General features: G+C 45.1%; 2 protein-coding genes across 4 annotated transcripts; one reads left to right on the top strand and one right to left on the bottom strand.

The window, feature by feature from the left end:
* Positions 1–1,876: 1,876 nt before the first annotated feature.
* Positions 1,877–21,442, top strand: LPCAT3 (lysophosphatidylcholine acyltransferase 3). Of its 2 annotated transcripts, XM_066613892.1 has the most exons (13): positions 1,877–2,086; positions 11,897–12,004; positions 12,116–12,222; positions 12,331–12,424; positions 13,337–13,374; positions 14,122–14,300; positions 14,498–14,606; positions 15,830–15,916; positions 16,010–16,176; positions 19,590–19,737; positions 20,661–20,819; positions 20,913–21,039; positions 21,130–21,442. In XM_066613892.1, the coding sequence occupies exons 1-12, from the start codon at positions 1,972–1,974 to the stop codon at positions 21,027–21,029; spliced, it is 1,428 nt and encodes a 475-aa protein (XP_066469989.1). In that variant the 5' UTR covers positions 1,877–1,971; the 3' UTR covers positions 21,030–21,039; positions 21,130–21,442. The 2 variants fall into 2 exon arrangements, with proteins under 2 accessions (XP_066469989.1, XP_066469990.1); XM_066613893.1 differs by lacking the exon at positions 1,877–2,086 and having other exon boundaries at positions 11,912–12,037.
* A 569-nt stretch (positions 21,443–22,011) lies between these two features.
* On the bottom strand, positions 22,012–27,795 carry EMG1 (EMG1 N1-specific pseudouridine methyltransferase). Of its 2 annotated transcripts, none has more exons than XM_066613894.1 (6): positions 27,602–27,795; positions 24,486–24,587; positions 23,534–23,675; positions 22,829–22,887; positions 22,589–22,738; positions 22,012–22,277 (listed from the first exon to the last, which is right to left on the bottom strand). In XM_066613894.1, exons 1-6 carry the CDS (start codon positions 27,725–27,727, stop codon positions 22,164–22,166), a joined length of 693 nt encoding a protein of 230 aa, XP_066469991.1. In that variant the 5' UTR covers positions 27,728–27,795; the 3' UTR covers positions 22,012–22,163. The 2 variants fall into 2 exon arrangements, with proteins under 2 accessions (XP_066469991.1, XP_066469992.1); XM_066613895.1 differs by having other exon boundaries at positions 22,185–22,277; positions 22,582–22,738.
* Between the last annotated feature and the right edge of the window lie 41 nt (positions 27,796–27,836).

Here is a 27,836-nt window from a genome sequence, read left to right as displayed (position 1 = left end):
TTTGAGCCTGGTATCATTGCTTAGTGAGTCAAGATGCAAACCTATCCACACTTTCCTGGGTGCAAGTTCAATAGACTACAAAAGAATTTACTTCTGAGTAGACATGCCTAGGATTGGGCTCTTGGGCTGCAATCTTATCCATGCTTTCCTGAGAGCAGATGCTACTGATTACAGTAGGACTTACTTCTGAGTAGGCAGGCATAGGATTGGGCTCTTAAGCAACACTTTAAACAGTTTAAACCAGTGGTTCTCAAACCTTTAGCACCAGGACCCACTTTTTAGAATGAGAATGTCAGGACTCACCAGAAGTGATGTCATGACTGGAAATATCATCAAGCAGGGAAATTTTTAACAATACTAGGCTGCAATCCTACCCACACTTACCCAGGAGTAAGTCCCATTGACTCTTCTTCTTCTAAGCGTTGTTCCTGCGCTATGTCGGGTCTACATTTGGCTCAATCCAGGGCATCCTTAGGGGGTGACACTCCTGTGTAAGTCCCATTGAACGTCATTGTTAAAAGAATATACAAAGTGGTTTATGAAAAGTACAGGTCTGTCACATTTCCTCAAATGCAGCAACGTACGATGGTAGCATCAAGTCTAACATATTAAAAAATAAAACATTGAAATGAATGGGGACCCACCTGAAACGGGCTTGTGACTTACAGTTTGAGAAACACTAGTTGAAACATTTGAAATGTGTTTTAAACTCAACCAGCCACAAAAGCCTTAGGCTGCAATCTAATCCCCCCTTTCCTGGGAGTAAGCTCTATTGAACACAATAGGACTTACTTTTGAGTAGGCATGCATAGGTTTGTGCCCAGTGTTTGTCAAGACCATTTTATCTGGGTGTGTGTTGTTTATTTTTCACCTTTTTTCTACCGCCTTTCCTCCAAGGAGCTCAGGGTGGTGCACACAGCTGCTCCCCTCCTTTTGTCCACACAACAACCCTGTGAGGTAGGTGCAGCTGCGAGAAAGTGACTGGGTTTTGGGCCCAATCCTCACCAGGTCTACTCAGAAGTCCTACTTTGTTCAGTGGGGCTTACTCTCAGGAAAGTGTGGTTAGGACTGCAGCCTTGAAAAGGTCAGGGCTACTGAACTTTGTGTGCCACGCTGCTTCTGTCGTGTGACTGGCTGGTTGGTGGCTGTGGTGGCAAAGGAGGAAACAAGTGTCTTGAGTACAGTGAGCCGCCTCCTGTGGGGACGTCATGGAGGTCTCTGCTCTTCCATAGCGCCTCAGAGGCGTGCTTTGCCCGGGCTCTGCCTCCATGAGGACACGCCCATTCCAACTGCAAGTCGTCGTGACCTGCGCGGCAACTCTAGGACTCTGCCCAGCCATGAGTGAACGCTCCGCTCCTCAGGTGGGCGGGGCGGCGCCAGCACAGCGCCGCAATCGTTCTGCTGCCTGCTTAATATTCATGAGGAGGCGTGTAACGGTTTCACCGGCGAATCCTAACCGCCGAAACGTGTCCGTTAGTGTCCTCGCGGGCCACGCCCACTCCTCCCTTCTGCCTCGTGCCCGACAGTAACCTCGGCAACGCCTCCTGCTCCGAACCCCCTCCCTGCCTGGCTCTCTCCTGTCTCCGGACAGCCAATGAGAAGCTGAGCTCCGCCTCGCGCTCCGGACACCGCCCTTCCTTTCCCTATAGGAAACGGCTTCCCCCCCTTTGCCCAACAACTTAGACGCCGCCCCCACGTGTGTTGCGTGAGGGGGGAGAACGGGGCGAGGAGGGTGTGGGTAACCTTTGCCTCAGTTAAGCGTTGAAGTCTTTTCCCCGCCCCCTTGGCACCTGTTAGCCAATGAACGGGGGGAGCCGGTTGGCCGCTAACCAATAGGCAGGAGAGGAAAGTCCGAGGGGGTGTGGCCTAGGTGCGGGGGCCGCCGCGGCGGTGGTGGTGCCGCTGCTGCCGCCGTTGCCGGGCTCGAGGGGGGCTGTAGAGCGGGTCCGGTCGGGCGGCCCGGCGGAGAAGATGGCGGAGGAGGGCGGCGGGATGAGGTTCCCGCTTGACATCAGCCTGGCGGAGCTCGCCCGTTCTCTGGGCACTTCGGAGCAGGCGCTGCGCCTCATCCTGTCCATCTTCCTGGGTGGGTAACGGCCAGCAGGAGCCACGAGGGGTCGGCATGGGGCTGGTGGGGCTGGGGAGGGGGGGAGATCAGCGCTTAAACAGTTGTGCCCAGAGGAAAGGCTGCCCCTGTCAGACCCCCCCCCCGCTCTATATAGTGGAGCCTCCATGTTCAGGAGCAGTGTCCCTCCTGGCACGGAGAGGTCCTGTGGCTACGTGATGGCCCATGTGCTTTGCATGCAGAAGGACCCAGGTTCTGCCTCGGGCATCCAAAGGATCAGCGCCCGGAGATGCTGGGCAAGACCAACTGGAAAGCTCCCCCAGTCAAGGTGCCAGGGCCTGGTGAACCAGTGGTCTGATTCGCTATGAGCAGCTCATGTGTCAATATGAAAATCAGTGGTTGGGAGTTTACAGTGGGAGGAAGCTTCATGCCCTGCTTGTGAGCTTCTGGTTGTCCCCTCCTAGTGCTCACCATCCCTTTGGCTGATCCAAAGAGTTTATTCCTGTGTACAGATCCCCTTTGTGTTTGTGGTTGCTCCTCTTAGTTACAGCTACTTGGTATTTCCATAAAGCAGCAACCTTCTGTCCTCACTGCATGGGTGGGGACAGCAGGGCTCTTATATTAGTTGTATAGGAGAGGGAAGTAAAGTACAGTAGATGCAGTCCGTCTGTTGGCAACCTTCAGTCTCAAAAGACTCTGGTATCACACTCTGAATGGTGGTTCCAGAACAGTGTCTAGTGTGGCTGAAAAGGCAAAGGAATGACAATCCCTTCCACACTGGGAGCAAGTGTAGTCTGGCCCTGGTCTGTCTCCCTGGGTATGGGCCTTCCTTCTTTGCCTCAGTCTGTTGGGCAAGTGCCTCCTCAAACTGAGAGGCCATGCTGCACAGCCTGCCTCCAAGCAGGACACTCAGAGGCCAAGGTTTCCCATCTGTTCAGGTCCATTTCTCAGGCCTTCAGATCCCTCTTAGCTTTTTACAATCCTGAGCAGCAGCATTTCCAAATTTTTATTCTACATTGTTTGGAAAGGCTCAAGAATCCTATGCTCCACTTAAATCTGTTGTCATCCCCAAGTGACTATAATCACCACTGGTCTGCTGAACAATTAGAGTTGTAATCCCTGTGAGCAACTGTCTGCAAAAGAAGGGGCAAGAGGATGACTTTTTTTTTATAGTTCTGTGGAGAAAGGAACCAGCGACTGAAGCAACTTTTGCCATTTCTATTCTGTGCACTTCTTTAAAGGGTGTGTGGACCCTGCTCGTCACCTCCTGGTTATAATAAGTGGCAACAGTCTGGCTTCATTATAGGTCTAGAGCAGGGGTTTCCAAACCCTGGCCCGGGGGCCAGATGCGGCCCACAGAGTGCCTCTGTCTGGCCCGCAACCACCCCTCAGAGCCTCTGGCCCAGCTGACCAACACAAGCAGAGTTGTGCTTATGGGTTGGGGGAATGGGGGTCCATTTAAGTGTATGCTTTATTTCTTGGGCTGTGTTGGTGCTTGGAGAAATCCTGGACATTTGAGCCCATTCATTTCAGTCATTCATCTAAGTTCCATCTCTAATGTATTTATTTAAATTTTGTATTTAATTTCTTTTTCCGGCCCTCGTCAGATATTTGATGCTGCCCTTCGGCCCAAAAGTTTAGAGACCCCTGGTCTAGAGGAGCAAACTCTGTGGGTGACCAGATGTCACCCAAGGCTGACGTCCCAAGCAGTTACATGGAAGTGGAATTTTCTAGGTATTTCCTCTTCTGTCTGCCTCTCACTCCATGCATGACACAAACTTTTCACTAGGTGTGTCCTGTGTAGCTTACAGTGAAAGGGAGGCTAAATAGGGAGTAGTGAGGGTTGTGGTATACACCATGTGTGTGCCACGTTGTTCTGAGCTCCCTGGACCATAAGGAGACTGGCCAAGGAGTCATTAGTATACTTGAGATGTGTGACTTTACAGTGGCTCCTCAGAAGCCAAGGGTGAATGTAGGACAGTGTCAAGTTATTTTGAAATGTGACCCCCCCCATAAATCTTCCCTGCGCACTGCCAGTCATCTTATTGGCAGGAAAGCTTACAGAATCTTCCATCACAGCTGCATGTCTGCAGCCCATTGCTATGTTAAGAATTTGTGGGTTGGAGCACTAATCCAACACTGGCTTCAGAAGACAACTAGTGCAGGGCATCTTGGACTTGGCATCTTGAAGACACTTAGCCAAAGAAGAGGGCGGCATGTTGCCTGTTACAGGCAACGTGCATATGTTCCTTATCATGGTGGTATAAAGAAACATCTGCTAAAGGAAGCATTTCTGGTTGCTGTAGGACCTTTTCCTTCCTTGGAACTTGAAACCTGCCCTGGAGGGGTCTTTCCCAAAATTTGGGAAATAAAGCAAACCAGTGCTTTAGTATGTCTGTCCTGTATGTTTCTATGATCAGTAAGAATTCTGAAATGTGGGTGACTGGCTGCTGTTCCTGTGAGACTGTTCAACTAAATGCATAAAATGAATATGAATTCTTTTTGCCAGGTGTTTGTAAAACGTTTAAAAAGTGATTCTTTTTCGATATCTTAGGGATGCAGGTTCTTGAAAAGGGGAGAAATGACTGCCCATTTCCAGACTGCAGGGCGAGTATGAAAAATGTGTCTAAATGAAAACTAGTCCTGGGTATGTGGACTTCTCATGCTGAGACGAGAAGGTGGTAGCACTTGCAGTTGGGAGCATTGCTGTGTGATGTGAAAAGAACAGCGAAAGAGTGTCTTTGTGGAATGGTGGTGTTTGCAATGAGGAGAATATCTCATTGGGATATCTCATGAGAGAGCCAGGGTGGTGTAATGGTTTGGTAGGTGGACTGAGACCTGGAAGATCCATGTTCAAATCCTCTCTCAGCCGTGAAGCTTCCTGGGTGACCTTGGGCCAGTCACTTTCTCTCAGCCTCACCTACCTCACAGGGTTGTTGTGAGGACAGAAGGAGGAGAGCAGCTGTGTACACTGCTCTGAGCTCTTTGGAGGAAAGGCGGTATAAAAATGTGAAAAAAATAAAATATCTAGGACCCAAAATATGGGTAGTGGTTTTTGGCCTGCTTCTTTAAAAAACAAAACACCACAAATTGCTTCACTTTAATGAATGACCTTTCAGCACATCATGGTCTAAAATGAGCCTTCATCACTTTCCTGTGTGTATTTACTCAGAAGTAAGCCTTGTGGTGCTCACTGGGATTCATTTCTTCTGAATGAATATGGCTGAGTTGTGAGACCATGAGCCTAGTAATAACTAACATGGCAGTACTTTCCATTTAGTTTAGATGACTTGATTACACCTAAGTCGAGGACTTGAGAGAACATCTTAAGTGTCCAGGTAATGTTGCCTTTGGGATGCTTGCAACATCAATGCTCGACCTCATATATACACACCTGATTTCCCCATGAGGGCTTAGAAGTCTGTAGAGGCAGAAGATCTGTGTTGCAGATATTCTAGAAAAGCATCCAATTCTCATAGGCTACATAGGAGACTCCCTGTCAAGGTGCGGCTGGAAGAGAGTTAATGAGAAGGGTGAGGCAAACCTGCTGATCTTGCTACTAGTGATTGCTTAGTGCTGTGAGAAATGATGTATAGATGTACTGCACCTTGCACAGTTTTCTGTATCCATGAAAATATTCAATGTGTAACGACCTGAAAATCATGGCAAGATGCTGTGTTGGATGCAAGTGCACAGTATTGTCATATTGGAAGAGATGCACAGTACAGTATATCCTTGAATTTAACAACACTTGTCATTTAGGTGCTCATCTGAGGAGAGTAAAGCTGCCTTTTGCCAATGAAAGGTGACTTTGCAACTGGAAAAGGGTCCTTAGGCTTGCCTTATCAGCTATCTAGTGGTCTTGATTCAGCATGTTGTAGCTCATGTGATCCTTCATGCATGTTTTGCTTCTGAATGCGCTGATGTAGATGTGTGCTGACTCTGTTTGCAGTGCATAAAGTATACTTGAGTTCTACCAACGCTCAGTTGTGGCATTGCGCAGAGGTGCCTTTTCCTTCTTGGGCAGACTTGCTGCCAGTCACATATGCTGGAGATATGACTTTATACAAAAGGCTGTTGTATAAAGTCAGGCTGTTGGTGCATCTAGTACAGTGCTGTCTGCTCTGATTGGCAGCAACTCTGCAACATCTAGGCTCAGAGAAAGGTGTCTGTCAAGATTGTTACCGAAGATCTCTTACTTGGGAATTGCAGGAATGGAACCTAGGACAACTCCATGCAAAGCATGCCCTCTGTCTCCATGCTATGGTTTGTCCTGGGTAGGCGTTTGCAGTTTCAGAAAATTTGGAGTTGGGAATAAATAGTTATGATCTCACTGGTCTGCCCTTGCTAATTTTGGATTTTGTAGCTGTAGCAAAGATGGGATTCTAAGCACAATTCAAAGGCACATTGGCCTTGCCATGAGGCATGCTGAGATAGTTGCCACAGGTTGTTTAGGGATACTACTAAGGCAGCTAGACAGTTCTGACCCATGGTGTCACCATGAAGTTCTACTGCACAAACTCCTTTAATACACCTCCTGTTCAGCAGGCCTCGCTCAGGAGAACTTCTGCTGCGTTGCAGCCTGTGTTAACTCAGTGTGCAGTGAGGGGGGACCAGCTGGCTTTTCAGGCAGTGTTCTGCCCAGAACACTGCCTGCTTTGTAGATCACAAATACAAACTATCCCGTATTATCAGTATTTGGAAGGCTTGGCCTTGTGATTAGAGCACAGTAGTAGTCTCATGGTGCTGGTTTGGGTTGCTCTACAACTTTGCTAAGAACTATGAATCTTCAACAGTCTGTAGAATCTGGAATGTGATGTAGAAATTGGCATTTTTCTTTTACTGAATTTATATCTTGTCTTTCTCCCAGTAAGGGCACCCAATTTTCCTTCTGAAATTCCTTGCTTGTGTGACTGGAAAGATGACTTTGCAATAGCCAGCACCTATGATGACTGCACCACAGGAAACAAGTACCATAAGCACAATAATTCTTTATAATGTGCCACTAGAGCTGCTTTCTAGTTTGAGAGAGGAGCATAGGCAGTCTTAGCTTTAATAATACTTTCAAAACCTGTTTGACAGAGGTGGTGGGATGGAGATAAAAGAAATGAAAGCTTTCACCACAGGCACAGATTGCTGTGTCATATTTTGTTCTGTTCTCTCTTAAAACTTGCCTGTCTTCAACCACTGTCTCAAAGCTCTGTATTGCTGCTAATAGTGCTTTGGAAGATTAGGCAGGATGGAAAAAATTTGAAATGCTTAGAACTTTTGATGTTTACCAGTAAATTATTAAGCTCAATAGCCAGAGTGTTTCAGTGAGTATTGTAGTTAGAATTGAACCTAGGGAGACATGTGTTCATGCTTCCACGTGGCTAACAAACTCAGTAAACTTGTCAAAGGCTGCTCAAAGCATTTCTTTAATTTCTGAACTTTAAGGAGATCATAACTGAACCCCAACTTGCAGTATTGCTGCGAGGCTCAACAAACTATAAATCTGAAACTAAAATAGTCTAGGACACTTTATGGGAGACCTTCAAGATATGTTGGCTCAGAAATGACTTCTAAATTTAAAACCACTTCCCCAGAGGACAAGGGTATGAGATCTGATTACAATGCATAGACTACGGAAGTAGTTCTATTCTGATAGTGCTAGAGCAGCCATTTTCAACCACTGTGCCATGGCACACTGGTGTGCTTCGAATGGTTCGCAGGTGTGCTGCGGGAGTTTGGGGAGTGTCATTTATTAGCACGGCAATTGGGGAATTTGAGCTGATGGTGCCTTGACAATTTTAGCAACTTGTCAGTGTGCCATGAGATGAAAAAGGTTGAAAATCCCCGTGCTAGAGAGTAGTTTGTGCTGTAGCACACTCTCACTGGGAGCACAGTGTGCAACTATCTGAAGGGGTTACTGCCAGCCCATTCGTAAACGTGCAAATGACAAGAGCAGCAAACTGAGATTACTTTTGGTTTAATAATCATACTCCATTTCAGAGAGTTGAAATGTAAAGTGCTTCATGAAGAGCTTCAAAAAGTTACAGCTGGGAAACTTGAATAACTGCTTCAACATGCAGTTCTCTGTAGTTCCTTCCTATCTCATAGGAAGTTATTCAGGAAATCCCTTTGTAGTCCTACCTCCAACATGGATACAAACCTCAGATGGCAGTGGGATGCAATACTTCTGCGCAAAGCGTGCAAGCAGTTCATATGGTGGGTGGTAATCAAGTATCCTGGACCCAAGCCACATAGGGCTTTATTGTAACCAGAACCTTGAATTGAGCTTGGAAGAATATGAGATGCCTGTGCAGATTATAAAGCACAGGTATAATGTGTTCTAACCATTGGGTGTCCATAGATGCCCTGGTTGCTACATTGTGCTCCAGTTGAAGCTTCCACTGTTTTCAAGGGCGTCTCCAAGCAGAGTACATTGCAGTAGTCTAAGTGATATAACCAAGTACCCTGATCTGCCTCCTTCAGGAAGAATGGCAGCTGGTGCAGCAGCTGAAGCGGCACAAAATTGTACTTGCCCATAGTCTCCACCTGCCTTTCCAGGAGTAAAGCTGGGTTCAGGCGCACTTACAAACTATGCATCTCATCCTCAAAAGAGCATCACCCTGTCCTGAACTGATTGAACCCATTCTAGAGTCACCTTTCTTACTGACTAGTGGCACCTCTGTCTTGCTTAGGCTGATTCACTTAGGTTGACTCACCTTAACCCAATTTTGCCCAGCCCACAGGTGTAAACATTTTATCCCTGTTGCATATATGCAACGTTGGGCAGAAATAGCTTAACCCAGTAGTTTTCAAACTGGGGCGTCATGATGCCCCAGCCTGTAAGCCCTGGCCTCTTTTCCCCCTAAGGGGCTTGGGCAGGGGGAGGCAGCAACACAATCCCCAGGATCGCTTCACTCAGGGGCACTGCAAGGACTGGGATGCACTCACCAGTCCTTGCAGCAGCCGTCCTGGGGTGCAGGGAGGCCTGCACAAGCGTCTGCAGGACTCCCCACACCCCAGGACGGCTGCTGCAGGGACTGGTGAGTGCATCCCAGTCCCTGTAGCCCCCCTGAGTGACATGATCCTGGGGATCATGTCGCTGCCTTCCCCCTGCCCCTGCTACCTCCCCCCCAGCCCACGCAAGGACTTAACAGTGGTGCAAACTCTCCAAGAGAGTTTGAAAACCGCTGGCTTAACCTATTGGCCTGCATCCAGTCCTTCACAGCTGCCTGGCACTGGTTCAAAACAGGCACCTCAGTTTCAGTTGGAAATGAGAGATGGGGCTAGGTGCCATAACCATACTGAAAGCACTACAGCTTAGACTTCTGTACAATCTCTGCCATGGCTTCATATAGATGTTAAAGAGCATGGGGGACAAAATGGGACCCCATAGTCCAATGGGCAAGGGACTAGCAGATGTCTCTGCTACTTTCTGAAACCTACCTGAAAGCCAGTGTCCTTCAACCCCATCCTGGCAGCTCAGAACGACAGCATGGTCAGCAGTATCAAAAGCCATTGAGGGCACAATCTTAACCAGGTCTACTCAGAAGTAAGTCCTATTTTGTTAAATGGGGCTTACTCTCAGGACAGTGTGGTTAGGATTGCAGCCTGAGAGGTCTAGTAGAACCAAAAGGGATGCTCTCCCCCATATGGTTTTTGTTGTAGGTTGCCACCATGGCAACCAAAGCTGTTTCAGTTCCATAACCCAGTCTAAAACCAGATTGAAAGGGAGCCATGTAGTCAGTGGATATCATCCAGGAAATCCTGGAGTTGAGATGCTACTAATGGTTCAGTACCTTGCCCAAGAAGTGCAAACTTGGCATTCATGGTAATAGAGGATGGTGGGGTCCTTGAAGTGTTTGTGAATGAGAGATGGAGAGGTTTTGTATTGCAAGAGATCTTGGATTGCACATTTCTGTGCATGATGCATGCTGGGACATACTGCATTTTTGTATAGGATTCCTGCCAATGAGACCCAGGCAAGTATTGCTTGCTTGCTTGTGTGCTTTACAGTAGTTTGTCCAAGTGTGGCACTATATTCTTTTCATAAGAGTTAATTGAAGCTGTTTACTTGTATGAAGAAGGGAGTGGAGTACATTCAGGCATACCCCATGTGTCTTTTGGGTTAAAAAAAAAAAGGAAATGGAACTTTGGAAGATGAACTTCAAGTTGCATCTAGTTTGATAGCTGAACCTTCTAACAATCCCAACCATTTAGAACCAAGCCAGCCCCTTCAGTTGCATAGCTCCATAGTCACCCTAGAGTGCAGTGGAATATTGGAAACTATTTCTACAGTGAGAGAGGTGGGAACATTTTTCTGTCGTAAAATATTTTAACAGTGGGTTGTGACCTGATTTTTGGTGGGTCATGACGCGCTGGGTCCAGGAAACGGGTGGGCATTATGGCACACAATGCAAAAGCTGCTTCCAGGTTGCACTGCCATATGGCCCTTGTCATTGGCTGGGCTGCATCACGCCCTGAACTGTCATGCAGTTTCCTGATCACGGCAGGCCCACAACCAGTTGAGAATCGGGTCTTGCTTCGCCAGTGGATCACACACAGGTTGCAAATGCATTTTGTTATATAGTGCAGCCAATGATGCGGGCTGCTTGTCATATTACCTGGAAGCGACTTCCACATCGCATACAATATTACCCTTATGCTTCCTGAACTTGGTGGCCAGGCGAGATGGGTTGTAAAGATAGAGTTTGGAAACCCTTGCTTTACAGAACCATTTCGTCCATCTGAAATAATTTAAGGGAGCAGGGAAACTAACATTGCTCAACTGTTAAATCTTGTTAAAACTAACTTAGAAATGTGGCTTCAGCTTCTGCAAGGTGCAACTTCACAATTGAACTTTGTCTTCCCAAGTGTGTTTGACTTCTTCCTCTATCTCTCTTCCTGTTTTTCTCCCCTCCTCTTATAACTGCTACCTAACCTAGTGTCATTTTGGGGCTGGCAATCCTGCAAGGATCTGTTACCTTTCTGTAGAGGCTGATGGTCCATTTTATTTTGAGGTCTCCTTATATTAGTTTTGAATATGTAACGCAGGGGTGCTCACACTTTTTTGGCTCGAGAGCTACTTTGAGTACAATGGGCCTTACTCCCGGCATTTCCTCCCAGAGGCACCTGAAGGGGGGGGTCGGCACTCCGCGATCTATTCATTTTGCCTCGCGATCTACCAGTAGATCGCGATCCATCTATTGAGCACCCCTGATGTAACGTGTCTTTATAAAATTATTGGTATTGTTGTATAAAGCACTGCCTGTAAAAATTTATAGTGGTGGTAACATCTTACAGTCCCTTGATAAAGAGCTCGTTGCTTGAAACATGTTGGGGTTTATACTTCCTGAATTAATAAACTTATCTTTTGCATCTGTTGGGTTTCTTATTTCTAGTCATATGGTGTAGAAAAGTGTGTGTTAGGGCGGGGTGGTTATCACAATAGTATTAAATGTTTATATTTTCATATTTAGCACTATCTCAGTAATTCTTAACCCTGTAAAGCAGGTCAGTGATCTCTGCACCACCTTTAGAGACTGGCCTAAGACTAAAGCCCTACTCAGGCATTCTTTTCACTATGGAGACCCATGGAGGGCTCTGGTGGAAAGTGCCTGCTGAGTCCTGCTGCCTGCTTAGCCCTGCTCCCCAGAACAGCATTTTTTTTTCTGCAGCAGCAAATGCTGAATATGATGTGGATGGGGAAATGGGATCATTCAGAGGTGAAATTTGAACTGGGGACTCAGATCTCCATTTGTGAATAGTCAGAAGGATCTGGTTATGAACCTAAGAAACTTTATAAAAACCAAACTTTTCATATGTTCTTTTCTCTCCCTTCAGGATACCCCTTGGCCTTGTTCCAGCGCTGCTTCCTCTTCCAGAAGGATCTCTACCTCATTCACCTATACAACACATTAACGGGGCTCTCGCTTGCCTACTTCAACTTTGGTAAGGGGGGCTGAGAAGATGGCTACCTGACTAGTGAGTACCAGAATGTGGGGGGGGGAGTGTGATGCTGTCCTTTGTGTGGTTTCTAATCCCTCCTGTTTGCCTTTGCAGGGCCACAGTTCTGTCACTCCCTCATATGTGTCTTGGTTCAGTTTCTCATCCTGAGGCTCATGGGCCGCACAGTCACTGCTGTCACCACTTCCTTCTGCTTTCAGATGGTAAGCATGGCCACTCCCTCTCTATGAGGGATCTGTGGGATTTTGGCTCCTTTTCAGCAGATAGTGTTGGAGCATAGACAGTAATGTGTAATTGTTCCTGTTTTACAGCTGTATTTGTTGGCTGGCTATTACTTCACTGCCACAGAGCACTATGATATCAAATGGACCATGCCACACTGTGTCTTGACTCTTAAGCTGATTGGTAAGCAATTCTGTTTCATTTGCTGTCTGAGGGCCCAATCATGAACAGTGCACGCCAGCTTACCACTGGTGCATGCTGTCACAAACATGCCATAAGGCATGTTTGAGGGTCTGAGCGCTGGTGGTATCCCAGCGCTGGGTTACCGCCAAGCAGCTGCCGAAGCTCTGCCACTCAGTGGTCACTGCTGAGCAGCAGAGGTAAGTGGGGGGGGGGAAGGCGGGGGGCAGGGAGGAGGCGTGGTGGGGGGAGGGAGTGGAGAGGGAGGGAGGCAAGATGCCCAGCATGGAGGCTCTTGATTCACTGCCAACCTTTTGGTTGGTGGTGAATCGAGTAGCCCCATTGCGGGGCTCGCAACCCAATCCTGAACTTCCTAGAGTGCAGGGCTGCAGCGGTGCCAAAAATTCCTGCTGCCACATCCTGCACGCTCTGGGTAGCCACCAGCAGCTCCTTGGGAGAAGGGGACTTTTGTCCCCTTCACCTGGATAAAGAGAGTAGCCGGGGCAGAGTAGGATGTGGCAGCAGGAATTTTTGGCACCGCTGCAGCCCTGCACTCTAGGAAGTTCAGGATTGGGTTGCGAGTCACAAACTTCTCTCTTGCCCTCAAAAGTTGAAGAAAAAAACTTACTGCTTTGATTTGTTGTCCTATAGATCTCAGAATAATTTTCCCTCTTGATTCTTTAAAAATATGCTTGTGTTTATACTTCTTGTCTTCATCTTTCTTAGAGAAAGCTAAGGGCACCTTTCACATGGGTCTCCTGATGGTTTCTGATCAGGCATGAATTGGATCCATACTTGCTGAGCTTGAGCAATGCTGCAACATTGGATGCTTCCAGAGACCTTTCAATGGACCCACATCTCATTTTAATATTGAACCATTTGGTCATATTTTTGTGTGTCTCTCTCTCTTCCTAGGTTTGGTCCTGGATTACTACGATGGCAGGAAGGAAGCAGTGAGTGAAATTTGTTTTCTTTGTTCCTCTTGAATCCAGAATTAGGCTCAGTGGAGTCATTAGGGAGAGCATTGTAGTAACTGGAATAAAAGTATATTTCCAAGTTTTCAGATGATAGTGGATGGGCTAAAGGGAAAAAAACCTCAGAAAAAACTGGAATAAATGCATTCTTGACCAGCTTAATATCCTATTCCTTCATACAACCTACTTGTTCCAAGTCTGCTAAGCTGTCTTCAGATTCCGTATGGTGGCTGGGTTCGTTCTTAGCCACTCTGTATCTGTTTAGATTGATTTGAGCACAGCTTTTGTGTGGGGGTGTACTAAGAGGAATTTGGGATAAATGCTCTCTGGTTCTGTGTCCTTGAGCTTATCATGGTTCCTGCTGTGCCATTCCCTTCTAGTATCTGTTGCTAAGATTCCAGGGAACAAAGCCAAACTTTGGGGAAATGTCTTGTTGGATCAGGAAAAATGAAAAGTATATAACTGCAGAAGGTGAGGCTTGCAGTCTTGGTCATGGGTGCGAACATGACTCCCAAGTGTCTGGAGGGCTTTCATCTCCATAGGGGATGCACGTCTTTGAGGAGTCTTGAGACTTTGCATATTTTAAGGTATCTAGAACAAGTGAGGTTGGGCGCTTGAAGAGTAGTCAAGCTATACTTCTAGGAAAAGTCTGACTTGGGGATTAATAATGGCCTTCAAAAAAACTGCAATAAGAGACTAATGTAGATGTGGCTTATCATTATGCAGGCAGCCCTTTCCACAGAACAACGACGATATGCTATTCGGGGAGTTCCTTCTTTACTGGAGGTCTCTGGCTTCTCTTATTTCTATGGTGCCTTCATGGTGGGACCTCAGTTCTCTATGACCCAATATCAGGACCTGGTAAAGGGCGAGTTGACTGATGTTCCAGGCCAAAGGCCAAGAAGGTAATGCTTCATCTATGTTTTGATACTGCTTATCAAGATTGTCATATAGTGGGAGGTATTTTGGCATTCCATCTGTCCTCTTAGTATGGTGAAATGCACATATTGCCATTTTGAGCCACAATCCCACCTCCCTTACTGTTCTGAAATACTATACTATTTGAGACCTGAGATTCTTCTCCAACACTTGCCCATTTCAGCTTTGTGCCTGCTCTTAAGTGTCTGATCCTGGGCCTCTTCTTCTTGGTAGTCTACACTGTACTGAGCCCATATATCCCTGATGAATACCTCGCCTCCGATGCTTATTTGGTAAGTAGTGCTAGAAGATGAGGAACACCAACTGCACTTCAGGAAGAATAAAATTAGAGATACTTAAAGTAGGATGAGACTAGGGTGACCAGATGTCCTTTTTTTCTAGCCTCGTGTCCTGGAAAAGAACTTAAATGTCTGTCTTTCCCCTGTGAGCGGGCCCCTGCAGGCAACGCATAGCCTTCTTGTAATTAATCATGAGACCCATAATATGATGATAAAGGATACTTTTTTGTTGCTTCTGGACAACTTGAAGTGACAAACTGAAGGACACCTTTCTTTTCAGCTCATTAAAATGTTCCACTACTACTGCCTCACCAAACAGCCTAGTCCATAAGCCATGCAACTACTTTAACATTGCTCTGTTCTTACTCATGTGACTTGTCTGAACAGTTGCAAAACTTTTACCCAGGCACAGGGCCACATAACACTTTCTTCTTCGAGCAAAAAATACTTTCTTCTGGAAGAACTCATGTGGCTATTCAGTGTCCCTATGACTATTTTCACAAAACGTGTGAATATTTAAATGAGAACCTGTACTTCTGCACCACCTAAATAAAAGAACAATGCTTTGTAGTTTCTTGTATCTAAAACCTACATGAGTTGTACTTCTTCTTAGTACTTAACAGAAGACCCTACATGCAATTTTGCTTTTTTTATTGTTTGTATGCTACCCTTTTAGTAAGCTCAGACAGCTATGTGGCACACCAGTGTTCTCCCATCCTAACACTGAGGGCAGCACTGGTGGTAGCGTCTATCTAGGAGAAATCCACCTTGTTCGGTGCCTGCATTTTCCACTCTTATGCACACAATCTTTTGCTCTTTTTGTTTGAATTTCTTATCTACCATGCTCCTTCACAGTATAGTGAATTCCTATATGTGTGCTCTTCTACTTTCCCATCAAGTTGTGAGACCTTCCACTTTGGATCTGAGCAAACCCTCCCCCTTCCCTGCAGACTAGTGGTTCTCAAACGTTTCAGAGGCCCTAGAGGCTGTTGCCTTTATAAATGCCATAGGGTGTAGTCATAATGGTGATCGGGTAGCAGTGCTCCCCTCCATAGCAGCTTGTCTAACCCTTGATGCACATAGCCTAATCTTTCCTGTTAGTTTCGTGAACCAAAAAAAGTGGATCCCAGACAGTAACTGGCTATCATTAGATAGTATGAAGTCCTGCTTACAGCTTGCAGTACAAATCATCTCATGGATTTGCTGTCTTCCTGCAGGAACAACCCTTCTGGTTCCGCTGCTTTTATATATTGATCTGGGGCAAGGTGACGCTCTACAAATATGTTACTTGCTGGCTGGTTGCGGTAAGCCTGAAAGCTGATGTGGCCTACAAAATTATTTCCAAAAATTGGGTTTTTGTGTTGTCACGGCAACTAAATCTATGGTTTTCATTACAGGAAGGAGTCTGCATACTCGTTGGTCTTGGATACAACGGAAAGGATGAAAAGGGGAATCCAAAATGGGATGCTTGTGCCAACATGAAAGTCTGGTTGTTTGAGACAACTCCTTATTTTACAGGGACCATCGCCTCCTTCAACATTAACACCAATGCCTGGGTAGCCCGGTAAGCAGTACTGAAGGCTTTTTATTTCTACAAATTAAATCAAACACCTGGCTACAGAAATGGCTGTGTGAATTTTGCACAAATGCAGAGAAAGCATGAAATCAAGTGTTATGATGAAAACAGATTTTTAAGCATGTCTTTATTGCTAGGAAAGTAGGCTAGGAATATGTCAGACATATCTGAAAAAGGGACTTGGGAGGATTTCCAATAGCAAAGCTTTAGTGTTCCATGTTTAGTAGCTCCTTGTTTTTCAAACTTAATCTACATTATGTAAATAATACACACTTTTCCTGAATTCTACAAATTGGTGCAGAACTTATACAGAATATTGGGATCATTTTGTTAGTACAGAAAACTGGTTCAGACAGCATTAATGCCTGGAAGGGGAGATGGAGTACCTCACTTCTTGAGAACCAGCCTTAATCTGTGTTCATTGCTGATGGAATAATAGTTTATTCCACAATAGTTTAGTTTAATGCCCTCCTGTATGCTAGAATAGTTTCCTGCAAGCCGTTGGTGTATGCGTACTGCTTTTTACTTAGTAAGGAGCATGACAATAGCAGGCCGTTGTTGCAGTTGTTTAGGAAAAAAGTCATGCTTGGCTAACATAATTAAGAATAGGTATATAGCACTTTTCAACAAAAATTCACAAATGGTTTATGTAGCAACAAATCAACAAATGGCTCCCTGTCCCCAGAGGGCTCACAATTTAGTGACAGGTGCAGAAGAGACACCAGCAGCAGCTACTAGAAAAGATACAGTTCTGGGACAAAAAGCGACAGTTTCTGTATCCCTGGTAAATACTGTTCAACAATGAAATTTTTACAAGAATGGAAGTAGTGTTTCTTTATAGATTTTTGGGCGCTGAACACAAAAATAACAGAGAAAATCCTCTATTAGCTACGGTTTTGGATTAATTTGACCATTTATATTTGTATAGCTATCACATATATTTCAGTGGGATGTCCAAACTGGGTGGATCCGGTTCCAACCACTTCTTCTCTATGATCATGTGATTCACAAGGCAAAGACACGTGAATCCAACTCACCTGGACCAGAATTTGATGTTTGCCACGCTGACTTATGAGTGTCGCTATTATAACATCCCTTTGAAATATGCGTGAAACAGAAATGGTCGATTTTATTTGGAAATTTGAGCTAGGAGAGTATTTTAACTGTGATTTTCGTTTTCAATGACCAGAAATCTATAAAGAATGACTAACTTTTTGTTTTTGTAAAAAAAAAAAAGTTAAAATTTGTTGAACAGTGATATAAGAGGTATCTCTTTGCCCAGTTAGCACACTACACACACTTTCAAATCTGTAGGTCAGTGGTTCCCAAACCGAGCCATGGCAGGGAGCCATGGAAACCTGGTGAAAAACCTGCTGCCCTATATAGTGTATAGCAGTGTTTCTCAAACTGTGAGTCGGGACCCACTAGTTGGGTCTCGAGCCAATTTCAGGTGGGTCCCCATTCATTTCAATATTTTATTTTTAATATATTAGACTTGATGCTACCATGGTACATGATTGCATTTGGGGAAATGTTACAGACCTGAACTGTTAACAAGCTACTATGTATATTCTTTTAACAATGATAGTCAATGGGACTCACTCCTAGCTAAGTGTGGGTAGGGTTGCAGCCTAGGATTGTTAAAAATGTTCCTGCTTGATGATGTCGCTTCCGGCCATGACATCACTTCCATTGGGTCCTGACAGATTCTCATTCTAAAAAGTGGGTCCTGGTGCTAAATATGTGAGAACCACTGGTGTATAGGATTGCAGCCCTAATGGGGAGTTGTGGCCAGTGGCCCAGTAATTCAAGAGAGCTGCCAGTTGAAAAAGTTTGGGAACCACTGCTGTAGGTATACAACACACCTTTGGGTAGATCACAGGATCACTTTCTCCACAAAAGGATCCCTGCCCTATGCTTTACTTGCTGCCATCTGTTAGTGGTGATTGACACAGCTCCTCAATTTGTGAATAGGCTTGATATTCTGCCTATAGCCGCCCTGGGTCCCTTTGGGGAGAAGGGCGGGATAGAAATAAAGTATTATTATTATTATTATTATTATTATTATTATTATTATTATTATTATTATTATTATTATTATTATTATTATTATTATTGATATGATCCTATTAACTGAAAATAGAGGCAGTTGGTGATTCGTGGTATTGGTGGGACTGCAGTTTATCTCCAGGCTTGCGCTGGCACAGCACTGAGAAAATTAGCAACTGTTCTACACACCCAGAGTAGTGAGTGATTTTTTTCAGATCAAGCTGACCCCAGGGCAGCGTCGGGTGTCACACAGCTTAGCACCCAACACCTCTGGCCTGACAATGGCTGAGCACCCAACACCTCTGGCCTGGAAATGGAGCCATAGTAAAAGTTCTTAAAACGTGTGTAACGAGTTTTTAGATGTTGAAATATCTGTAGTGGTCAGTCTGCACTTCTAGCAATAACCTTGGTTTCAGCAAGTAAAAGAAAATTTAACACAGGAAAACTAAATCCATGTGAAACTTAGCAATACAAATTAAAACTGTAGATCAAATCTTATCTCTACCAGGATTTCAATTTTAAAAAGTTGGGGCTGGAGCACAGGTAGAAGCCTGCACTGTGAGGACCCAGTCCTATCCAACATTTTAGCACCGATGCAGCCAAGGGAACAAATGCTCCTTGAGGAGTCCTCCATGACTTCCCCCCCCCCCACACACACACACAAGATGCAGCATATGCCCTGTTGGCATAGCTGCATCAGCGCTGGAAAGTTTGATAGAATTGGGCCCTCGATCACAGTGATAGAGAACTGGTCTACTTTCTTATACTGAGTTACTACGCAACTCATAATCTCTGTATTTTAAAATGAGTTTTGTATTGCTGAGAGTCGTGCAATAGCCTATGGACACTGCTGCAAGGGTTTTGGATGACAGGCTGCACTCATCTCAACTCACGCAACATTTTCTCCAGTTAGTCAGTGGCCAAATAGAAAGCTGGAAGAGGTAATTGTCAAAAAGCTAAGATTTTGGGATACTGAAAAAAGCCATAGCTCAGAAAGCATGCTTTGCATGTATATGGCTCTGGGTTCTGTTCTCAGTATTTCCACTTGCATCTAAATGTATACAGTATACTTCTCAAAACCAACCACTTCTGTCCCAAAAATCATTTCAGACACTGACAAAGTGAAGGTTTAATTTGAACAAAGGCCATCAACCACTGCTAAAGTTCTTGTCCTTTTACTTTAGGAGCTTCTTGAAAACAAAAGATTGATCTAATGTCCTTATTCCTTTTTCCTTGTTTTCATTTTCCTTCAGGAAAAAAATGTAACTGAAGGAACTGAGCCAAAGACGTTGCAGCTTCTTAGTGCACTGGCGACATATGAACTCACTAAATCATTTTATTTTCACTTACAGTTATATCTATAAACGACTGAAGTTCCTGGGTAACAAGTTACTATCACAAGCCACTTCCTTGCTGTTTCTGGCTATCTGGCATGGGCTGCACTGTGGCTACTTAGTATGCTTCCAAATGGAATTCCTTATTGTCATGGTTGAGAGACAGGTGAGGAGTTTGAGCTTATGTTATGCTACCCAATGTCCAGGATGCTCTAATATGCTTAGAAAACTCTTGATTAAACTATATGAGGCTGTGTAACTAGATTTACTGGGAAATATATGGAAGAACTTAACTGGTCCCAAGGTCAGTAGTTGGTGATGCCCATGTTGTGTACTTCCTCAGTGATATAACCGGTTTAGTGTAGGGCTGCATTTGACCTACTAGGGAATCATCCCAAACTATAGTGAAGTGGTGACAGACCATTTATAACTGATGTAGGGACAGAAGTTTCATTACACTTTCATCCCTTATGAGATGTTTCCTTCTACATTGTAACTTTTGCTTACATTTTCATACTTAACTATCCCAAAGGCAGTTAAACTCTCTTGTAAAATGCAAATCTCTTTAAGACTAATGGATCAAACATGCTCAAGGCAGATTACATAAATTAAAGTTCATTGTCAAACCTAGTACAGGATTTCCCCATATCTGTGTTTTCAGTTATCCTCCTCCCCTGTGCATATTACCTTATTTTTCTTCATTAGGAAGTAGTCATGGTTTACCCTTTTACAGACACTACAAGAAGGCGACAGGCAGGGAGCCTGCAACCTAGGGCAACACAGTCAAAACATTAACAGGAAGCAGAAACTGTTCTGCTTCCTGTTAACGTTCACTTTGTCTCCTCCCCCTAGCATGCACTGTGCCGGCTGCATTCCTCTTGGGAACCCTCTTCCTATAGGGTTTCCCATATCTGTGGCAGCGGGGCTGGCAATGATTCCCTGTGGATCTGGCAGGATACTGTAACTGGACTTTCTGTCTGGCTGTGGGAGAAATACAGCTGATTTGTACTGTAGAATCTAATTTTATTAGGACTTCTGGGGGCAAAGCAATATCAATGTAACACTTATGTGTGTGTTTTCTTGTTACAGTTCATCGACCTGATACGAGACAGTCCGTTTCTGAGTGCTTTGAATTCTGTAACCATCTTGCAGTTTGTCTTTTATGTAATTCAGCAAGCTATCCATTGGATGTTCATGGGATATTCTCTGGTGCCATTTTGCCTCTTCACTTGGGAAAAGTGGATCAAGGTACTGAAGGACTCTAATCCTTTTGAAACTGCGACATGGTGGGTGGAGAAAACAAGATAAGTAACGTTGATCTCTCCATACTTTCCTCTGCAGGTATACCAGTCTGTTTATTATGTAGGCCACGTGTTATTTTTCTCACTACTGCTTGTATTGCCTTTCATGCGAAAAATATTTGTGCCACGGAAAGAAAAGTTAAAGAAAGCAGAGTAACAGCCAAAAGGTGAGGAGTTGCTATGTGTATTACTCCTTGAAGTCTCTAGTGTTGTTAGTTCTGCCATCTACCTTATTTTTGGTTTTGTTTCTCTTTCAGATTGTACCATTGTGCATTTTGTTATGAGGATGGTAGAAACTTCAGCTGCCAAACATGCAAAATTCAAACCTTTCAGAGTGACGGGGCAGAGCACAGGGGCTAAGCTCCCAGAATGAGGGGAACAGGGGATGTAGCTGCAGAGTCCTCCCACCCCTTTAAATGTTGCCTTATCTTGACTTCTCCCCAAGGACACTCCAGTCTCTGGACATGTCAGATGATTGTAAGCACTCAACATAGCTGCCATCTGGGAATGGAGCCACCGCCTGACTTTTTCTACCTTCCAATTCTGATAAATTTGTCTGTTGGTTTTTCACTCATGTTTGGACTGCTTTTTTCACTTGCTTATGAGCCTTTAGTTTCTCTATTTTGTTTTGGCATTATGTGAAAAAAGGAAAGACAAGTCTTGTGCCTGTAAGGCAGGTTTCAACACACTAATACGTGGTTCCCAGACTGCACTGCAACAAACTCACAGGGTCACAAGAGGATGTCCCCAGCCACCTCTTCTCCCTGGCTGATATCTCATGGGAATGCTGGTGGCTGCCTTGTCCTCCTGTGGTGTGGTGGCACCATGACCAGTGTACGTTTTGGGAACCACTGCACTAATGGCTCCTGTTACTTATACCACATGTAGATAAAGCTTTCTGTGGAAGAAAAATTCTACAGCTGGGTAACAAACCTAAAGATCACCAAAGCTACAGGGAACTGCCAGAGCTAAAAAAGAGTGTTTTAAGACCTATGGTTCTGCTGCTATGCTATATCATCTGGCTGGAGGCAAAAAGAAATGCAAGTGATCATTTCAAGGGGCTTCCTGGTACCACCACCCCTGGAAAAAACTAAGCCTAGGTCAGCTCTACCTGTTTCTACATTTACAGCGACAAGCCAACTTATTTAAATGTTTATTTGCACAAAAGAATAGAGAAAGCTAAAGTTATTACTTCCCCTAGGGAGGGAGTGTTACAGGTAGAACCCTGCAACACACTCCAAATTCTGGAGCTAGCAAGTAGTCCAACTGCATAAAATCAACATTTGTGAATTCACACAACTCCCCAGACCTCCTCAAAGGCTGTGGTGATCTTGGCACAAGTCAGAGCAGCAGAAAGGGGGTAGTTGCTGATAGAGATAGTCTTCTCTACGTAGTCAGCATTCACCTGTAAAAGAAAAGGCAACAATCACCTCAACTACTGCTCCTACCTTTTGCATGCAGAATAATCCCAATTCCCATTTTGTAAGACAGACAATAAGTGACCAGAAGGCCTCAACCCTATCCCACGTTGGATTCCCTCTTTCAGCAAAAATAGCTTACCAATACTGTGGCATACTTTGAAGAACTAAAGAGCATTATGCCACACTCTTAAAACAGCACTACATGGTGGTATATACATACTTTGTAAGAATAGCATCTTGTTGTAAGGCTACCTGCTGAATTCAAGAGGAGACTTCAATCTTACACACCCCTTACCGAGCCGTGGGCAAAAGCTCCCACAATGATGGCTATAGGGTCAGCAGTAGGGACTAGGTCACGAACATCTGTCACACTGGGAGCAGAGAAAGAGGTGCCTATCTTCATACAACCCACAGGGAGGTGATCAGTCACTGGATTCTTAATTACCTACAGCAGAGAGATAAGATTAGCTTGGAGTGTGAAGTGGACGCAAGATCAATTTAACATGGTATTGCAGAATATTCTTGTAGTCGTTACCTTTAATAATTTCTGAGGGCCATCAGCAGCTCTGACACTAAATTTATGCAGCAACTGAACTAATAGAAAACAAAAAGATATGTTACACTGCAGATTCTGGAAAGGATATAAAGAAAGGTAGATTTTGCTGCATTCATTGTTCAGGGCTCCAGTGATTTTTGTCCTATTCCTGTCTTGGTCACTGTTCTTTATAACAGAGCTGTGCATCAAATGCATTTGACCACACACTGCAGCCTGATAAATACTTGATAGTACTTTTTTCATTTTTAGAGGGAGCCAGAACAGAAAGCCTTTGGGCAGCAGGGTTTGATACCATTTGATTTGTAAGATCACAAGTACAGTGCTACATTAAAAAGATCCAAGGATGGATTTAACAATACTCTTGCAGTAACAGGGTTGTACTGTTAGTCTGTTGCATCAAACAAAGAATCTTATAGATTCTGAAAGATTAACATTTATTGCACCAAGCATGCAATCTGGATCAAGTTTCTAGTCCCAACAGCTTGTGCTATGAAATAAACGTTCATCTTTTAAGGTTCCATAATAACCTTTATTTTGATAAATGTGTGTAACGTTCAGTTTTGAATGTTTCAAGGCTGAAGCCTTCTAGCTTAGACTGGAGTTCCTGGACTTTTGACACATCCCCTTTGTTCCCATTCACAAAATATTATGAGGGTGAGAGACCTCTGATTTCTACCCACTTACCCATAAGACCACAGAAACGATCAAAAGTGCGGGGGATTCTTGTCTGGGGGTTTACTTCAATCAAGACATTTTTTTCTGTATGGATATAAACCTGAAGAAGGCCAGCTCGATTCAAAGGACTGTCCATGAGCATTAGGAGGCTCTGTAGAGAATAGGGCAGACACAAGCCAAAGCTATTGAAAAAGGGAAATGTCTTTACAGACATGGACAGAAAAGGCAGTGGTGGGAAAAAAATGCTATAGCAGAAACATGACCTATGCATCCTCAAGAAAAAGGAGTACAGGCCATAAGGCCTGTGGGCCAGAAATGACCTGTAGAAGCTCTTTATCGGGCCCATGTGTTAATTGGGCTCTCGCAGAACCCCCCTTTCAGCAGTGCCACATCTACCAAGGCTCTGGGAGGAAGGCAAAAGGAAGCCACAGAGGCAAGGAACACTTGGAGAAAGGGGCAGACCAAGAGGGGTGACAATGTTGAGGTGCTGCGACAGCCCAATGACACTGCAGGCTGCACTTTCAGCAGAGCAGCTTCTGCTGAGGCATCACACAGAAGTGCTGCTGAAAGGGTGGCCCATGTGATAACTGGGCTCTCCAATATCTTGAAAATATAATCAAAATTTGCACATTTTATGCCTTGTCAATTGCAGCTAATGAGTTTCTGTGCAAGAACAAAGTGCTTATTTCTGGCCATCATCTGCTTAATGGTGTTGCTTACAACCCTTAATGGTGCCATGAATGCTATTAGCCTGCTGTATGAAACAAGTCTGACATCCCTGCCATAAGCCATTAAGGACATCTGTGGTCTGATTCAGAAATATTACAAGCACTATTTCTGGTTACTGTTCCAATGGAGGTTGGGTAGTTTTCCAGCCATATTTTATTTTAAAAAAGCAAGACTGCAGTCTGAACATATAACCTGCAAAAATTATCCCACTACAATAGACACATGTACATACTTGGTGGGTGATGTCAGGTCGAACTCCTCCAGGGTCTCGATTGCTCCGGAGAAGCAATGATTTGTGCTTGTCGCAGTTCAACAGTTCATATGTTTTCCCAACCTGGAACCACAATGAATGTGATTACGCCTCGGAAATGTGGTATAGAAGGTTAGGTTTGCACAAAGTCAAACTACTGTAGATGATGTCTTTGCAGTCAGCTCCCCTCCCCCAGTAAGAGCCCTGTTATCTTCACACATCAAAGACCTGCCTAGTCCAGCATCCTGCTTCCCACAGTGGCCAGTCAGTTGCCTCTGGGAAGCCCACAGGCAGGAGGGCATGAACAGACCTCTCCTGCTGGTGCTCTCCAGCAACTAGTATTCAGTGACTAACTTCTCCAATCACGGCTAGTAGATGAGGATGGATGCCAAATCTGTCAAATCCTTTTTAAAAATAGTCCGAATGAATGGCCATCACCATATCTTCATACAGTGCATAAATGAATGAAATTCACTGCTGGAAGAAAAACTCACTCATGGCATTAACTTGCTCCTATAGACAAGAAGTGCCTTCCTGAATCAGAAGTCCATCTAGTCCAGCATTTGTATTCCAATAGTGGCCAGACCACCCGTAGGACATGAAAACAAGTCTTCGCCGTCTTATTTGTTCCTTAGCACCCTATAGTGGTAAACTGTTTCTGAGCATGGAAGTTCCAGGCCTCCATGATTTCAGATGCTATCCTTGCATGACAAGTGGACTAATGCATTCTGGTGAGGGTAGCAAATACGTTTTAGCTGTGCTCAGCAGAGACTCCCGAACACCTCTGTAGAACACTGCTAGCCAAGCCCCGCACTTCCTCTCCTGCTCCAGAGAAGGAAAGAGCACAGTGGGGTCTAAGAGGGGGTCGCTATGGCTACATTTGACTGGTGTACCTTCAATATCGCACCCAGGCCTGGATACTTCTGCCAAGTACAATCCAACCCTGTACAGTACTTCCGGGTTCTGTTTCAGAGCAAAAGAAATTGACAGCAGGTGGAAGGATTGGTGGCAATGCTCATCCAGAAGGTCCAAGCTGCCCTTGGCAGAGCACAGCCTAACAGCTGAACCCCATGCTTTTTCCTTCTGCTCCACAGCAGGGGGGAGTGGAGCTGCCTTGCAAGGACCCAGAATCAGCCAACAATCACAGAACACTGTCAAGAGACCTACCACCCTCCCCAAGTGCATGAATGCACACTGAGGCATGCTTTCAGGCAGAAGAACCTGCTTGTTCCTTTACAGTCCCAGGAAACGGCAATCCAATTAGAAGTAGAATATGTGGGGAGAGGAGATCCCTCCCCAAATCGGTATTCAACACCACTTTTCAACAAGAAAAGTTCACACAGCAGCTCCTGAAACTCAATCACCACTTTAGGAGCAAATTCCCACTTCAACTGGGCAATTTTCAAGAAAAATACAAGATGGGAGGAGATGACCATGCATGACTTTGAGCTGGAATGGCTGCCCTTTTTAAAGGAAGAAAGAAGCACCTCCCATTGAAAGCACACCTCTAGAGTGCACACTTGTGTACTCATCTAGCTTGGCCCTTAACCTAGTTACTTGCAAAAACCTACAAGGTTCTTCAGTTTTCCTCAACCAGTGGTACAGGTACCACCAGTGGTACTTGAGGTGGTGTCGAGTAGTATTCACAGGGCCTCTAGACACCTGCTGCCCAGCAGCAAGTCCAGGGACGTGATGCAACAAACAGTAGGAGGCTAGGCAGGCAGAGCTCCAAAGCATCCTTTCCCATGCTTGCATAAGCCCTCCCGTCCACCCTGAGCCTCCTACTGGTGTTTGTTGCTTTGGATCTGGCCTCCCAACCCAGAAATAACTGGTGATGATGTCACTGCCAGTTAGTTCTGGTGGTAGTTTGAACAGGTGGACCATGTGAAGTGGTAAGGCGAAGGATAAGCCTTGACAAACACTTCTTTATAGACGTGGCAGAAAGAGATAGTAGATTATCCCTGCTAATTGGGTAAGAGGCACTTTTTCAAGTGGGTACTCTATTTAGCAGGGGGAGAGTAACTGGCCCATCCCAACCCAGCAGTGTCTGTTCTAGCGGCTGTCTGCTGGTGTTCTTTTGCATCTTTTTAGATTGTGAGCCCTTTGGGGACAGGGAGCCATTTAGTTATTTGATTTTTCTCTGTAAACCACTTTGTGAACTTTTAGTTGAAAAGTGATATATAAATACTGTTATTATTATTATTATATTATTATAATATAATATAATATAATTAATAATAATATTATAATAATATTAATAATAATAATAATAATAATAATAATAATAATAATAAAACAGTGAAGGCTGCTATCAGAAATCTATGTTTGAATACTCCCCCCCCCAAAAAAAATAACAAGCTAATATAATAGCAAGAAGGTTTTAGATCAGCAACTCCTCTGCAGTGCATGTTTTCACAAGAAAGTGCACAGTATGTATGTGTATTTACATACACACAAAGGGTGACCAGATACAAAGGGGGACAGAGTTCCTCCATTCTTAGGTGTTGGATACAAGAAGCAATTTTGGCAGGTGCAGCTTTTTAAACCTTTCCATGCTGAGCTGCACCTGCCAAAATTCCCTCTTCTATACTATGGTTAAAGGTACAAGAGCGTGTCGCATAACGACAAGCTGCATATACGACAGTGGTCAAAGCACAACCAAGAGGCTCTTAATGAGGAGTCAGTCTCCTGCAGCCTGCAGTGGAGCGTGTGTTTACACAACCAAGATGCTCTGAATGCAAAAAAGAGGCGATCTATCTCCAGTAGCGGGTGCAGCCAGCTGGTGCCTGGCAGGGAGTGTCTGTTTACACAGCAAAGGCTGAGTGTTTGCTTAACGACCTAATCGCATAACGACATGGGTGGGAGGGCATGCCCCAGTCGTTAAGTGGCACACACCTGTACAGGCACTCTGTTCCCCATAGCATCTGTATACGCGTGTACATCGAGATACACGTGTGTGTACGTATACACACACACTGTGCAGACCGGACTCTCAACTGCCTGCGGGGCTACGCTCTGCAGGTGCCGATGCCCGTCAATCATCACACCCCCGCCTCGAAGCCCGGGGGAACTTGCTCGCTTCCCTCCCTCCCGGGCACCTTCACGGTCTCCAGCGAAGCTCCCTCCAGGATCACCACCAAGCGCCGCTTCCCCGCGCGGCGAGCCTCGGAGCCCTCCTCGTCTCCGCTCGCCTGCGGTCGCTTCCTGGCGGGGGCCGCCTCCATCCTCCGCAGGAACGGCAGGAGCAAGAGGCCGCGGGGGGCCGATTGGCGAGCCGAGTCGGAGGGGGGAGCACGCGGCGCACCAGCCCCTCTGCACACGTGCGCCCTCCGC

The sequence above is a fragment of the Tiliqua scincoides genome, chromosome 2, assembly GCF_035046505.1.
Source record: "Tiliqua scincoides isolate rTilSci1 chromosome 2, rTilSci1.hap2, whole genome shotgun sequence".
NCBI lineage: Eukaryota > Metazoa > Chordata > Lepidosauria > Squamata > Scincidae > Tiliqua > Tiliqua scincoides.
Note: the sequence above shows the minus strand (reverse complement) of the source record. Positions and strands in the feature narration are given on the sequence as shown.